At 34.2% G+C, this 15,718-nt stretch overlaps 2 protein-coding genes across 5 annotated transcripts; both read left to right on the top strand.

Moving 5' to 3' along the window:
• Positions 1-1,421: 1,421 nt before the first annotated feature.
• LOC137835258 (UDP-Glycosyltransferase superfamily protein) lies at positions 1,422-10,064 on the top strand. Of its 4 annotated transcripts, none has more exons than XR_016520993.1 (8): positions 1,422-1,701; positions 1,881-1,997; positions 2,222-2,415; positions 2,498-2,603; positions 2,708-2,855; positions 2,991-3,240; positions 9,312-9,478; positions 9,566-10,064. XR_016520993.1 is itself a non-coding variant. In XM_068643685.1 (8 exons), exons 1-8 carry the CDS (start codon positions 1,641-1,643, stop codon positions 9,857-9,859), a joined length of 1,224 nt encoding a protein of 407 aa, XP_068499786.1. In that variant the 5' UTR covers positions 1,422-1,640; the 3' UTR covers positions 9,860-10,064. The 4 variants fall into 4 exon arrangements, 3 of the variants coding, with proteins under 3 accessions (XP_068499786.1, XP_090158503.1, XP_090158502.1); XM_068643685.1 differs by having other exon boundaries at positions 2,991-3,127; XM_090302376.1 differs by having other exon boundaries at positions 1,478-1,701; positions 2,222-2,405; positions 2,991-3,127.
• Positions 10,065-12,313: 2,249 nt separating this feature from the next.
• Positions 12,314-14,520, top strand: LOC137835259 (pathogenesis-related family protein). Its single transcript, XM_068643686.1, has 4 exons — positions 12,314-12,533; positions 12,615-12,747; positions 13,248-13,546; positions 14,101-14,520. The coding sequence occupies exons 1-4, from the start codon at positions 12,414-12,416 to the stop codon at positions 14,251-14,253; spliced, it is 705 nt and encodes a 234-aa protein (XP_068499787.1). The 5' UTR covers positions 12,314-12,413; the 3' UTR covers positions 14,254-14,520.
• The last annotated feature ends 1,198 nt before the right edge of the window (positions 14,521-15,718 follow it).

The following is a 15,718-nucleotide window of genomic DNA, read 5'->3' as shown; positions in this document are numbered from 1 at the left end:
AAACCTCCTTATTTATTTAGAAAAATATTTTTAGTTCTTATATTGAGCTAAACTTAATTTTTACACTTTTATATTGCTAAATAAGATTTTTCAAACATTAAATATTAATATATTATCGACATATTTTTTCATATAACTAAAATAAATAATAATAATAATAAAATTCATTTTAAATACAACTTTAAAACAGTTATTATAAGAAAAATATCCACAAAATATAAATAAAAAATAAGTTGTAAGAAAGTATATTTCTGATTATTAGGACATTGTAATTCAAATTTTTCTATAATGAAATGAAAATAAGAAATAATTTAATTTCATGCCCTTAAGCTATAAGCAAAAAAAATAAAATGGATTAAATTAATTAATAATAAATAAAATGAGAAAACGAATATGCAAATTTCATTTCATTGGATTTTAACCAAACTTTTTTTTTATTTTAAATCATATGGAAAACCATTAAGCAATAAAAATATTATATATAAAAGAAAAAATATAATGAAATATGTTTATCTTTTCTTTGTCATTTGGAATCGCAAATAAACTTAGTCAAATCGTTTATATCTTTACTAGCACCGTCAACCACTTTTCCTTCATATCCTCCATCACCTTAAAACACTTTCCTTCCATATCCTCCATCATCATCAAACACCCCCCTCCATATCCCCATCACCACCCCTTATTCTTAACTCTCCCAATCAAATCCAAAATGTAAGAGTTGTGCTGGTTTGTTCTTCCCTCCTCTGTCCATTTTTTCACTCATTTCGCTTGTAGACTAACGTGTGCCCCCCTTTTCTCCCTAAGCCATCTCTTTCTCGTACACTAACCCCTCTCACTCCCACCGACGCATTTTATCACGTATTTTTTTTCTCTTTCAATTTTTTATTCAATGAACAAAATTTTACTATTTTTGTGTGTGTTGTTTTCTTTAATAGTTTTGTTATAAGTTTGATTAAATTGTTATCTTCGTGTATTTTATGGCGTTATTTGTATCAGCACAATAATAACAATATTGTCATCATACAATGTCAAATACATGCATAAATGAATAGAAAATAAAAGTAAATTTGGATATTGCATTTCCATCTTCTATTTTATAATTGAAAAACAACAATTACTGGTTTCGTGGTTATAGAAGAAAACTATGACTTCTCATATTTTGAATTTTGAATATGAAAATAGAAAACGAAAAAAGGTGTTTAATGAAGATGAACGGAAGAAAAATATGTAATTGTGCAATGCTACTTAGTAAACCTCATGTTACAAATTTTTAAATTTAAAAAATTTAAAATTTAAAAATAATGTTATCTTTTCTATTATCTATTTATATATAAAATTAAAACAGCTCACAAAATAACAAATATATCCTCTTATATATTTTTAAAATAAAAAATAAAAAATATAGCGAATCTCCTAATTTTATCTCATTTCACTTTGTTATTTCCATTTTATGAACCTAAACTTTCTCTCACATAACATTCTGTGAGTTTTTTTTCAAACGACGACGTTTACCCCCAATTCGAAAGAAGGGTTAAAATTCCTTTGTCTTTCGGATTACGACATAACGCCACCACAGTCGCCGGCGAACGATTCCTGGGTTTGTTATCTTCATCTTAAAGTTCCGATCTTTACTTTCAAACATGGGAAAGGGAACAAGCTCAAAACTGAACATCGCAATAATTCACCCGGATCTTGGCATAGGTAAGTAACCACTGTTCCCCATTGTTTTCTAGTCCACTCAAATTAAAACCGACAGTTTTTGTAAAATTTCCATTAATTTGACTTTTCTAAATTAAAATTTTGGTTTCATGAAACATATCATGCTATTTTCTTCCCCTCTAGTTGATTTCTTCTCAGTTTACCTTGCGATTGTTTTGAAGGTGGAGCTGAGAGATTGATTGTGGATGCTGCTGTTGAGCTTGCATCCCAGGGCCATAAAGTTCATGTTTTTACTGCACATCATGACAAAAATAGATGCTTTGAAGAAACTGTTGCTGGTGAGTCTCACTCTATTTTTGTGGCCTTAATTGCACTTTTATTTGTGCCTTCTATTATCTTGACATCTAATATTAACAGAAATGCCTAATGTAACAAAAGACTAAAATCGAATTTTGACTGTAGTAGGGAAAAAGTTCAAATAAGCCATTAATGTCTCACATTTCTGTTCTTTTTAAGGAAGTAGCATTGCCATTGACATGGTTTTTGACTTGTGATCTTTCAGGTACCTTTCCGGTTACTGTGTATGGTTCCTTCCTTCCTCGTCATGTGTTCTACCGTCTTCATGCCTTGTGTGCATACCTTCGGTGCCTTTTTGTTGCTTTCTGTGTACTTTTCATGTGGCATTCATTTGATGTTGTACTGGCAGATCAAGTATCTGTAGTTATTCCTATCTTCAAACTTAAAAGGTCAATAAAGGTAGCCAAGAAGGAAGAAGAATATATCATATGTGGATTGTTTTGACATCTTCAATTCTTAGTTGTTTTATTTTCTTTGGTAGGTTGTATTCTACTGTCATTTTCCGGACTTGTTACTGGCTCAACATTCAACTTTCATTAGGAGGATGTATAGAAAACCAATTGACTATGTAGAAGAAATAACGACTGGTTTAACTTTATGTCCATGCTTTATTAATTTTTTCCTACTCGGATTATATTGTCTAGTCTACATGCTGAACCTTGCATCTTTATTAGCCTTTGCTGAATTGCAGGAATGGCTGATTTGATACTTGTTAACAGCAACTTCACTGCCTCTACTTTTGCAAATACTTTTAAGTCTCTAGATGCTAAAGGAATTCGACCAGCTGTTCTATATCCAGCTGTCAATGTGGATCAGTTCAACGAACCCAGTTCCTTTAAGTAAATGACATGTTTGTAGATATATGGTTGACACTTTACAAGATTATGCATGTACTTATTCTTATATCCAATTTTATAAACTTTATGTATAGAATAGAATCATAGTCTTAATTTGCATTGTTCCTTCTGTTGTAGGCTGAATTTCCTTTCTATCAATCGCTTTGAAAAGAAGAAGAATATACAGTTAGCTATTTCAGCTTTTGCTTTGCTTCACTCACCTGAAGGAATTTTTAAGCATAAAGATATTACTAATGCTACTTTGACTATTGCTGGTGAGCCTGTTTTTGTTTACAGCTGTCTTTCTGATGATAGATGTTGTGTACATTGCTAATGGACATGGGATGGGAATATCTGTTCTGATGTATGTGACTCATACTGGAGTTTGGTATGGTGGTGTCTTCATTTTCAAGATATAAAATATTATTTTAAATGAAAATTATGTTTGGTTTGTAGGTAAATTATCTAGTATGACTGTGATACAATTATTTCTCAAACAGGTGTATTGTGTGGGTTTGTCAATTTGTTACTTATTGAACCTTTTCATAATTGTTGTGGAAAGCGCATGCTTATTTTCTATTGTAATAAACTAGAAATGAGTATTTATTAACGATTATGTGCTGACAGAAAGTTAATTTATTAAACTTTTAACTTTGTTGCCATCAAATGAGAGGTGGAATGCATAGTTATGACAATGTTACAAACCTTATTTGTTTGAGGATTAGATCTTCATATTGGTTTTGAGGAGGAAACTTAGGACTTGTGATATTATGTTCATTTGGTTTGGTTAGTCACGAACACTTCTCTAGGATAATGTACAACATATAATATTACACAGAATTTTATTTTATTTTATTTTATTTGATATAACATGGAGTCAATCTTTAAAGCACAAATTTATTTAATCTGTACAATTTTTTAGCAGAAAACTGTGAGCAAATATTGTTGAAAGGCATGCAATATCTGCTTATTTATGATTAAAACACTTTTTCTAAGCTGTCTAGATGTGATCCTTTAGTATTTGTTGATAAACATTGGCCATTAAGTGCAAAGAACCAAGTACTCTTTTGTGCAAGTTTGGGCTGCTTCACTCAAGGGTCAATATCAAGGAACAACTTCATTTCATTAAGCTTATGAGTTTTTACTTAGGATCTTTGAAGGTTATCTGAATTTATCCAGGACTGTTGTACCTGTGAATACATTAGTCTAAAAACTAAAATAGGGTAAAGTTTGGTTGGACTTGGAAAAAGTTGCAAGTAAAAAATTTATTGATTTCCATCTACTTGGTGTGTTGGGCCTTCTTATTTAATTTTAAATGTATTTTCTTGGTAAAACTGCAGAATCTTAAGTTTGAACAAACCTGATACCAGGCCCAGATCTTCAAGGTCCATTAGGAAAACATCAAGGCTCGCTAAGTTTACAGATTATATCTAGAAGCAGTAGTTGTCATCACTGAGCAAAATCTTTCTGTTATATCCTTCTGTTAGTAGAACAACAGCTGTCCTATAGGGATTGGCACACAATAATTCTAAGACTTTATAAGACCTCTCCATGTAATAAGAAAGGCAAAGAGTAAATTTTTAAATATTTTCTTAGTTAGTCAGTTCCTTCCTCCAACTATATTCCCTTTCTCCTTTCGCACCTCCTAGCACCCAGCACCGTAACAAGTACTTTCATTGACCTACCTCCATGCCTCCTAAACCAACCAAAGACCTTAAAGAAACACTCCAATCCATCCTGAACAAATTAGCTAATCTGCAAACCCAACTACGTACCACACAAGAACACCATGAAGGTTGCTACCTTGCCCTCCATCAAGCCATGGAAACCCATCAAACGGCCTTGGAACTTAAACAAGATACACTAACCTCATACCCTCACTGGCCTATTCACTACCTTGTCTTCTCAAACCACCAATCTTCCACCTATTATTGATTCGACGTCTCATCTCATCTCAACCATTTCTCCATAGATGCCACTTCCTCCATTCCACCCCCTGTTTCCAACACTTCTCATGCTATTGTTAATTAATACAACAACCACCACAACCATCCCTCCTTTTTACCTTCCTTTTTTATAGTACGAACCCCGTAGATTGGCTATTCCAGGCTAATCATTTTTTCCAATTCTATAATATTCCCTGGGATTCTCGTTTAAACATGGTTGTTTTCTATATGTGAGGTGATGCCCTCAGTTGGTTTAAATGAATGTATCAAAATCACCAACTCATTGATTGGATTTCTTTTTGTCGAGCCATTGAACTTCATTTTGGCCCCTCAACATATGCCAACCATCAGGTGGAGTTATTTAAACTTTGTCAAACTGGCACAGTCACTGAATATCAAAAGGTGTTTGAAAAACTATGCAATCGGGTTCTGGGCCTTACTCCTGAGATGATTCTAAATTGTTTCATCTTTGACTTCACACTCGAGATTCGAAGGGAAATGGGTGTTCTCCAATCCACGCCCCACCCCCCCCCCCCCCCCCCCCCCCCCCCCTAAAAAAACTTACCTCAACCCAACTCTAAGAGCGTAGAGCTACAATTGTGATGAAAAAAAAAATCTAGGTCACATGCACATCTAGTCATTTTCTCCTCTTGTTGAGTGATGACACCTCTCTAGAATACCCTACAAAAATTTCCTCAAACAGCTCCCTAACCCGAAGACAAACGACCCTACTCATCACCTCTCCTTCCAAGCCTTATGAGCCACACCTTCAGCCCATACTTTTAAATTTGAAGGCCACATTGCTCATCTTCCAATTACTATCCTAATAACACAGACAATTCACATAACATATTGCAACCCCATCTAGCCCTTCACCTCTTTCAACCAGTCATGGTTGGAAATGGAGACCAAATCCAATGTTCTTCCCTTTGTCCTAATGTTTTGGTTTCTATATGAACACGTGATTTCTCCACTCCCTTCTACCTCATTCCAATTGAGGGCGTTGATATGGTCCTTGGAATGGATTGGTTATGCTCTTTTGGATCTTTACAAGCTATTTTCTACCCTCACCTTTCCATCAACCACAATGGTTTCCCAATTACCTTCCACGATACCACCAAACTTCTCCACAAACATGCTTCACCCACCCATATTTGCACCTTTTACACAACAATGTCATAGCTTCTACTCATCTTCTTACCTTCCAACAAAACCCCTCTACTACCCATCCTCCCAACCCTACACACCACCCGGATATTCACACACCTAAACTCATACCACAGTTTTTGCCTTTCCCCATGGATTACCATCTCATCGACCTCATAATCAAGCTCATAAACAAATTATGACCTCCCTTATTCAGGAAATGCTAGAAGAAGGCATCATCCGCCCCAACATTCTAATAAAAAAAGATGGCACTTGGCGTTTTTGCGTGGACTGTAGAGCACTAAACGATATCATAGTGAAGAATTGATTCTATATTCCCACAATTGATGAGTTGTTGGATGAATTAACTGTTGCCAAAGGGTTTACTAAGCTAGATCTCCGCCCAGGGTACCACCAGATATGAGTAGACCAAGATAGCGGTTGGGACTATGTTTTTAGAACATTTGATAGGCATTTTGATTTTCTAGTTATTCCCTTCGGTCTCTCTAATGCGCCCTTCACCTTTCAAGCAGCCATGAATGACCTCTTAAGACCACATCTATGCCACTTTGCCCTAGTGCTTTTTTTGTGACATTCTCATCTATAGCCAATCTATGTCCGAACACATCCAACACCTGACTCTCATTCTCTCAATCTCCAATTGCTAGAAACCCACAAATTCATTATTAAGGAATCTAAATGTGTTTTTGCAACCATCTAGGTTTTTTATTTAGGCCATCTTATTCAAGAAAGCACTGTCACCTCATACCTAGACAAAATACAGGCCATTCTACTTTGGCCCAGGCCCATGTCCCTCACCACATTACGTGCATTTTTGGGCATCATGGGATTCTATAGAAAATTCATTTGCGGATATGCCAGTCACTCACAGATTTATTAAGATTACCAAAGTTTACAAGGAATACAACCGCTCATGAGGCCTTTTTACAATTAAAGGAAATCCTAACTATAGCCCCAATGTTGCATCTTCCGAATTTCTCCATGCCCTTTGTTGAGAAACGAATGCGTTGATTTTAGCCATTCGCACAGTGCTATCTCAACAAGGTCACCCTCTTGCTTTTTTTTAGCAAAAAGCTCTATCCAAATATGCAGACTAGCTTAGTTTATGTCCGAGAAATGCTAGCCATTACAAAAGCAGTTAAAAAATGGTGTCACTACCTCATTGGAGCACATTTCAAAATCATAATAGATCAATTGAGCTTAAAGGGATTACTTACCAATGCATGTTACATGCCAGACCGAGATACCAAGCTTTTAGGATACAGTTTCGAGATCGTTTATCGCTCTAACCGCCACAATCAAGTTGCGGATTTCCTATCTAGGCCACCACCCTCCCTTTTTTCGGTCCTCTCTTCACCGATTTCAACATAATCACAAAGTTACACAAATATTATGAATCAGAAGTGGAACAAGAGGTGCAACAACTAACTTACCTACCTGCCTCGGCATACAGTTTCCAGAAGGTCTTCTATACCATCGCCAACACCCTCTATTTTCCATCCACGGGTACTCTTCGTTCCACAATGCTACAAGAATTCCACGCCACACCATCAGCGGGTCACTTCGGTCTTAAAGCCACCATGGCACGGTTCGCAACGTCTTTCTTCTAGTCAGGAATGTACCGTGACACAACTACTCCAAACAGCGCCTACCCTGTCAGCAAAACAAGCCAAGCAATAAAAAATCTTTAGGATTACTCCAACCAATACCCACACCTGCCAAGCTTTGGGAGGAATTAACCACATTTAATCACACATTTATCTTCATCCTTTGGTCACACCGTCATGTGGGTAGTTTTTTATAGACTATCCAAATCTGCCCATTTCATCGCCCTTCCCATATCCTTCAATGGCACTCAATTAGCTAATCGATTTTCTGTTGAGATTTGCAGGCTACATGGAGTACCAAAATCCATCTTTTCTGATCAGGATCCTCAATTCCTCAATTCATTTTCGGAAAGAACTATTTTACCTATAAGGCACAAAATTAAAATTCAGCATAGCTTACCATCCACAAACCGATGACCAGAAAGTTATCAATTGGAGTTTGGAAGTCTACTTGAGATGTTTTACCAGTAACAACCAAAGAACATGGTACAAATTCTTGCATCATCTTACCACTCCCCATCAAAACTAATCCCTTTTAGGCTCTATACGGACGACCACCACCAACAATACTAGACTACGTTCCAGGAACAGCTACAGAGCCCAACCTCGACACGACGTTAGGCGTACGTACCTATACGCTCCATCAGTTGAAAGCTACCATTTTGAAGACCCAACAACAAATGACACAGCTAATCGATCTTGTCGCCACCACACCATCAACATCGACAACTGGGTTATGCTTCGTCGACAGACGTATCGTCAAACATCTCTTACAGCAAATCCCCACAACAAGCTTTCCAACTACCTTATTCCATAAAACATCATATCAGTGAGATTGCTTACAAACTCAACCTACCACCCTCCTCCTGAATCCACCCGATCTTCCACATATCCTTGCTTAAACCCTACCATGGCCCAAAAACACCCCCTCTTTCCATTATCCTCAAGAAATAGAAGCTCCCTCGTCCACCTTGCTTCCATTACCTACCCACACTCTTCAACCCGCTTCTAACATCAACGACTCATTAAATCGTAAAATCTTCCAACCTCAACTCAGCCACATACACATTCCCACTTAATAACGCCAGTTGTACCACAGCTCCCACCTAAACCCATGCTCTAGAACCTTCCTCCCACATCTCATACAAACAGACCCGAATTGCTTATTCCAAAAGACCCACCCCATGTACCAATTCCAATTACACAAACCCTTCCCACAACCCAAAACATATATTTGAAGTCCAACAATCTATTCCACTAGATGCACTCCCAAATGACCCAACCTACCGACTAGCCACAATCCTTGAGGACAGGGTTGTCCCTCAGGAGGAGGCAATTGATACCGGCTCTAGATCTTCAAGGCCCATTACGCAGAGTTTGCAAATTATATTTAGAAGTTGTAGCTGTCTGTCATCTCTGAGCAAAATCTTTCTGTTATATCTTTCTATTAGTAGAACAACTATTGTTCTATAAGGATTGGCTCATGATAATTCTAGGTTTGTATATGACCTTTCCATGTAATAAGAAAGGCATAGAGTAAACTTTTAAATATTTTCTTAGTTTGTTCATTCCTTCCTCCGCTACTATATTCCCTTATTTTATTTTAAATGTATTTTCTTGTTAAAACCGCAGAGTCTTAAGTTTGAACAAATCATACTTGAGTAATTTATTTCACTTTGAAGCATTTGTGCACATGCATGCAATTTGCGTAACAACCCTATTGTCATAATTGGTGCTAGGTGGCTTTGACAAACGGTTGAAGGAGAATGTGGAGTACATAGAAGAGCTTAAAGATTTAGCAGAAAAGAAAGGAGTCTCTAGTAAAATAAGATTCATCACTTCTTGCCCTACAGATGAAAGAAATGCACTTCTTTCGGAATGCCTGTGTGTTCTTTACACACCAAAGGTATATAAAACCATGCAAATTATTATTCATTATAACTGGTGGAAACTGAATTAAGAAATGAGATTTACAGAAAGATCTTTGATGCAGGATGAGCACTTTGGCATTGTTCCTCTGGAGGCCATGGCAGCCTATAAGCCTGTTATTGCATGCAATAGTGGTGGCCCTGTGGAGTCAATTAAGAATGGTGTAACGGGATTCCTTTGTGATCCTACACCACAAGAGTTTTCTTCAGCAATGGCTAAGCTCCTAAATGATCCTCAGGGGGCAGAAAAAATGGGCAGAGAAGCTAGGAGGCATGTTGATGAGTCATTCTCTACGAAGTCATTTGGCCAGTATCTAAATAGATACCTGGTTGACATTCATCGGGGAAAAGAGGATTGAGTTTAACATTGGACAGCATGGTTTTGCCCTTAAATTGTTAACTAGAATTGGTGACCATTCAACTTGCTGTTCAGATTTTAGTTTGGTTAGTTCACTTTTTGCATGTAAATCTGAATTGAATTACAGAGATGATTACATATTCTGCGGTTTGCACTGTTGGATATTCTGAAGTTTATAATGAATTTTCTTGTGCAAATGTACAAAATTCATTTGCTCTTTAATTTTTTTTTTAGGAAATAATGGGTAATTAATGCATATCAGATTTTCAAGATATCTTGAAAATAGTATTTTCAACTTTCTAGGTTAAATTTCATAGTATTCAAGAAAGATATAATTTCAAGATTTTAGAATGACCATCATTAAATATGTTCAATGGATCAATTATCAAGATTCATTGGTCATGGTTCTCATTAAATTAAGAAGAGATTTCCAATAACTTATTTATTTGTTAAGTCCAAAATAAGAAGATAGTGGCCACTTGGACACTCAGTAAATCATGTGGTGTATATAGGATATCATAGTTATAATTATGTATTAAAGGATTTAATGTGCCTTTCAATCAACAAAAATTCGAAAAATTCAGTTGATATAAAAGTATTTAAATTTAAATTGAAAGAGAAAGTAATAAATACACTTTTTAGGTAAGAAAAAAGTGTCATGATTTGATAACAATGTCTTATTACAATTAATTTCATTAATTTTTTTGCAATTAACGGTAACTTCAAATTGATTGTGTGTACCTCAACTACAGACATAAACTGACAAAATAATTGAAATAATTTCTTTTAATAAGTAATTAATAGAATTAAATATACGTTGAGTTTATTTTTGATAATTTAAATTTAAAATTATTTTTTAGTTTCTGTAATTTGAAAAACAAAATTACTTTAATCATTTTGTTGAAATGACTTCTTTTTAAATACCCTTGAAAGAAATGTTTTGAAATAAAATACGCATATCGTACCATTTTTTATAATAAAAATGCAAAACTAAAATAAATTATCATATAAAGGATTTGTAATGCATTAATCACCTAACTAAACTTTTTAACAACATTTGATAGAGGTATCAAACTTTTTCTAATATTATGTAAACTACTAAAGCTAATTATTTTGAAATTGAAAGGCTAAAAAATAATTTTTATCTAAAATTTAAGAAATAAAATAATATTTAAATAATTCAATTTTGGAGTTAAGTCAATCTCTTATTATGTTGAGATGTATGGAAAGAAAGCGAATAAAAAAAAGTTAATTTAAATAAAAAAGAAAGAAAAAATAGTTATTTTCTTTACTTTTTTTTGTCACTTTTTCTTCAATTAATCGGAAAAGAAAAAAAGCCCTTCCTTTCTCTCCTTTTTTTCTACCAGTCAAACATAATAATAGTAATAATAATAATATTGTTTTTGCTGCTATGTTATTGTTGCTGCTGCTCTGGCCTAATGTTTTATTATAGTTATTTTTGCTGCTGCTACTAGTGTTATTGGTGTTGCTGGCATGCTGTTTTATTATTGTTATTGCTGCTGCTGCTATTGGTGTTGATGCTGCTCTGGCCTGCTGCTAGAGTTATTGGTGGTGGTGGTGCTGCTAGTGTTATTGGTGCTGCTGCTGCTGCACTTGCTGCTGTTACTGGTGTTGGTGTTGCTGCTGCTGTTACTGGTGTTGGTGCTGCTGCTGCTGTATTCTTTTGTTTTCCTTTTTTGTATTTGTTTTATTAGACATTTTCTGTGAGATTCTTGTGTATGTTCAAGTGCACTCGTTCAAATATGTGACATTAAATTTTAAAAGATCATTAATAGGGCATAAAACAAATTGTTATAAATTTTGATTTAGTATATCAAAAAACATAATTATAAAACTTCTTCGTAATATAAAATTGATTATTGATATTTATTACTTTTTTTTAATATTTTAAAATATTTTATATTAAATTTGATGTGGGTTTCCTGCTTTTAAAGTGTACTTGAATTATAGACTCGTCAGAATTTATATATAATATTTTATTTAAAATACTCATATAATCAACGGTATATTAGCTAATAAAAAAGTATTTATGTATAAAAGTAAATATGAATAATTTTGTTTTTGTTATAAGAGATTAATATTATAAAATATATGCCAATTCAATTTGAGTTCTTAATTCTCTTTTAATAATTTCTTTGTTGTCCTACATAATGATAAATCCTAATTTGAGATCTCAAACTTATTTTTAGTGAATCATGGTTTATCTGTTAATTGCTTTCATAAACAACTTCTGTAAAAATTAAACTAATTTGCTCTAATGTTCTCAAATTCATTAATTAGTATAAACAGGAAAGGTGTGACGGGAATGGGATGTGGAAGCAATTAATTATGGAACCTCTAAAAGTTAAATTTATGTTTATAATTGGTCAGATAATCTTAAGATGCCAGAGAAAGTAATATATTTAATAAATACAAGGAAAGAAAACCTTATCTTATTGATTCAAAAGAGGCCATGAAAATGCCTATATAAGAACTCATGATGTAGTCTTATGATACAACTATAGCTGTTGGTTTTCTTGTCATATTAATTTGTCATGGCCAAAGACAGGTACAGATCTTTCTTGCATGATGAACCTGCAAACATCCAGTGGAGACATGGTGGCCCTCCCACTTATGATGCTGTGAACAAGCTTTTTGAACAAGGAAGAACCAAGGTGCAACAACCACCATACCCTCTTACCCATTTCCCCTCTCTCTCTGGAATATGTGTTCAATTTGTATTTGCATGTTTGCAGGAATGGCCAGAAGGATCATTGGAGGAGATAGTGCAAAATGCTATCAAGTCATGGGAGATGGAGCTCTCACACAAGATCCGTTTGCAGGATTTCAAGACAATAAACCCTGAGAAGTTCAAGCTATTTGTGAATGGTATGCACTTAAATATGTGTCAAATTTATTTCCTCTCCATCTTTTCCAATGTTAGGGGTTTTGATTTGATGGACAGATAGATAGATGGAGACTTTGCTTTAGCCCATTAATTATATTTTTTGTACTCTTTTGTAACACTATTTGATTAACTGCTATTCACATGATTAAAGGGGATGAATGAATGGATCAAAATTTCCTATGTATTTTTCACCTTGTACTTCTCATTAGACACCCTACTTCCATAATTCCACAATAAGGATCAAATTTTCCTCCATCCACAAACATGGATAATTAGTTAGTTCTGAAGCAAAAAGACATCTCCATGAGAAAGATCTTGTAACATCTTCATTTGTGTAAAAGTATTTTCTAGTAGGAGACAAGTTTTTCAATGGAATATGTGGTAATAAATGATAGTTGTATCACATAATTACATCAATCTTGTGCTGATTTTTCTGTTAGTAAATTAATTGTATGCTGTCTGCATAATGTTTCATTTGCAGGCAGGGAGGGATTATCTGGAGAGGAAACTCTGAAGCTGGGAAGTTATAATGCTTTGTTGCAAAGTTCTCTGCCAGAAGACCTGAAGCCTTACAAAGCTGATGAAGAGACTTTTGAATCATCTCATGAAGTCTTCAGATCAGCTTTTCCCAGAGGGTTTGCTTGGGAGGTGATAAAAGTTTATAGTGGACCTCCTGAAATTGCTTACAAATTTAGGCACTGGGGGTTCTTTGAAGGCCCTTATAAGGAATATGCCCCTACTGGGAAGATGGTCCAATTCTATGGCTTCGGAACTGTCAAGGTATTACTTTTACTATGTGTTTACATTCAGAAAATGGATTCTTGCCGTTAACTTACCATTGTCTGCTATCTCAAACCTTTTATAAAATATAACATGTTTCTATTTCAACATTAGAAATATAAAAAAACAAACGATGAAAACAAATGTTTCGAAGCAAAATAAATACCAGAATGTTCTGACAAAACTCTTTGGTAGGTTTAGAGAAAAACAAAAGTGTTCATGAACTAGTTTTCATTAGTTTTTAGGACAAAACTTAAATGAAACTAATGAATATTAAAATACACACAAAATTCTGATAGAACTACCGAATACTAAAGTAAATACAAAACTGCAATGAAACTACAAAATTCTAAAGAGAACAATACCTGTCAGCAAACTTAAGTTAAAACAAGTATGAAAACATTCAATCATTTGTGATAAAAACCAAAATTTCTGAGACAAACAAAATATCCCACCTAGTATTGACAGTTACTGATAGAATTATTTCAGTAATGGTCATAAAAAAACATTTTAATTAAGGGTTTATCACAATCATGACTCATGAATCTGCACAGGTGGATGACTCTTTGAAAGTTGAAGAGGTGGAAATTTATTATGACCCAGCTGAGATGCTCGGAGGCCTTATTTCAGGGAAGAACCCAAATCACCCCATGGAGGATGGCACCGAAGCTTCACCACCTTCCCAAGAATGTCCTTTCTCCAAATAGTTGCAATGATTTTAAGTGTAATGTCCATTGATTCAGATATACTTCTTGAATCAATTAATGTGGCAGCTGAGATTTGAAGAAAAATAATAGTACTTTCTGTGATGATGGTCCAGTGAATAAAATTGAAAAAATGTCAAAATGAATTAATTTTCCCCTTTGTTTGAAAGTTATGGCAAATCCATGTGCTATGTTGGAAAGTGATGTGTCTGTTTCACATTACTGATTTTAGAAGAAAATTTATAATATTTTCTATTATTTTTATGTGTACATTGCGGTAAATAAATTTGTGTATATATATGTGTGTAAATAATTAAAAATTAGGTAGAAAAAAAGTAACAATTGAAATGACAAAAAGAGTAATTAATATTGTCATGAATTTAAAAATAACAATTAAATAGAACAAACGATTTTAAAATATATGGTATTTAAAAAAAGAACAAAGGGCGAGTTTCAATCAGAAACCAAAGAAGCTAATGTGGCAGCATTATTGTTGTTGAATGAAAGCAATTGAAATTGTTATACAGTGTTACTAGTTACTTAGACTACACCTACTATTCAGCATAAATTTTATTTCTTTATTGGTGTTATGATTATTTTAACTGTCTTTATGACACCAGTTAATAATGTAAAAATGTTAAATAGAAAAGTAAAACATATGTTTTCTTCATATTACAAAAAAGCCATGCTTATTTTGAAACAATTAAAACATTTCATAGCAGACATTGAATAGTTTTTAACAACCACCGTTTTAGAAATTATGTTCTACAGAGGAACATCACTTTGTGGTTACAATGTAGGCATTTTTCTCATAAAATGAAATTTTTTACAATCAGAGGAACACTTTCTATCATAATCCGGAAATTAGTATTCTGTAATCACCAAATATATGAAAAAGAAGCCTTAGTCAATATTTAAGTGTAAGCAATGCATGAGTTGCATTAAATTAATGCTTTCAGAAAGCCAGGAATGTGAAAATGTGTATGTAGTGGAGTAATCTAAAACTCCTCTAAAGGCCAACACATGAAAATCTATTTACTAATTCTTCAGATACATTAATAATATAAAAATAATGTCCAGTTCCTGCAGTGATAGTAGTGACACAAGTGAAGGCTAGCAAGCCTTTCCAATGAGCCGCAGAAAAGTTGGGAGAATATTAGTACATACCTCATGCTCTCAATAACCAGCTTTGCATTTTGAAAAAACATTTTTCTACCACGAAATGCATTTGTTTTTGCTGGTTGACTCTAATGACAAGCTCTAGTTTCGTCTGTCTCTTTACGAGTCCTCCTATCTCTTGTTGTTCTGAAACGTAGTTCTGTTGAAACAGAGGGACCCCTACCTGTTGATTGTACTCCGACGATCAAGTCAGTACAAGGCTTATACGAATTTAAGAAGTAGTAAGTTTCAGTCTTAGAAACAACGTACCTTTACCTGGGGTCTCAAGCCCCTTTTATAGCTTACCTCT

Source organism: Phaseolus vulgaris, chromosome 5 (assembly GCF_051622355.1).
Source record: "Phaseolus vulgaris cultivar YP4 chromosome 5, ASM5162235v1, whole genome shotgun sequence".
Lineage (NCBI taxonomy): Eukaryota > Viridiplantae > Streptophyta > Magnoliopsida > Fabales > Fabaceae > Phaseolus > Phaseolus vulgaris.
This window is presented reverse-complemented; position numbering and strand designations above follow the sequence as displayed.

What these genes read in the sequence shown, in the direction of transcription:
- LOC137835258 (XM_068643685.1), top strand. Translation starts at nt 1,641, where the DNA reads ATGGGAAAGGGAACAAGCTCAAAACTGAACATCGCAATAATTCACCCG. An exon ending in TGCTACTTTGACTATTGCTG is followed by an intron (nt 3,128 to 9,311) that starts GTGAGCCTGTTT and finishes AATTGGTGCTAG; the next exon opens with GTGGCTTTGACAAACGGTTG. An exon ending in GTGTTCTTTACACACCAAAG is followed by an intron (nt 9,479 to 9,565) that starts GTATATAAAACC and finishes TCTTTGATGCAG; the next exon opens with GATGAGCACTTTGGCATTGT.
- LOC137835259 (XM_068643686.1), top strand. Translation starts at nt 12,414, where the DNA reads ATGGCCAAAGACAGGTACAGATCTTTCTTGCATGATGAACCTGCAAAC. An exon ending in GTTCAAGCTATTTGTGAATG is followed by an intron (nt 12,748 to 13,247) that starts GTATGCACTTAA and finishes TTTCATTTGCAG; the next exon opens with GCAGGGAGGGATTATCTGGA. An exon ending in ATGGCTTCGGAACTGTCAAG is followed by an intron (nt 13,547 to 14,100) that starts GTATTACTTTTA and finishes GAATCTGCACAG; the next exon opens with GTGGATGACTCTTTGAAAGT.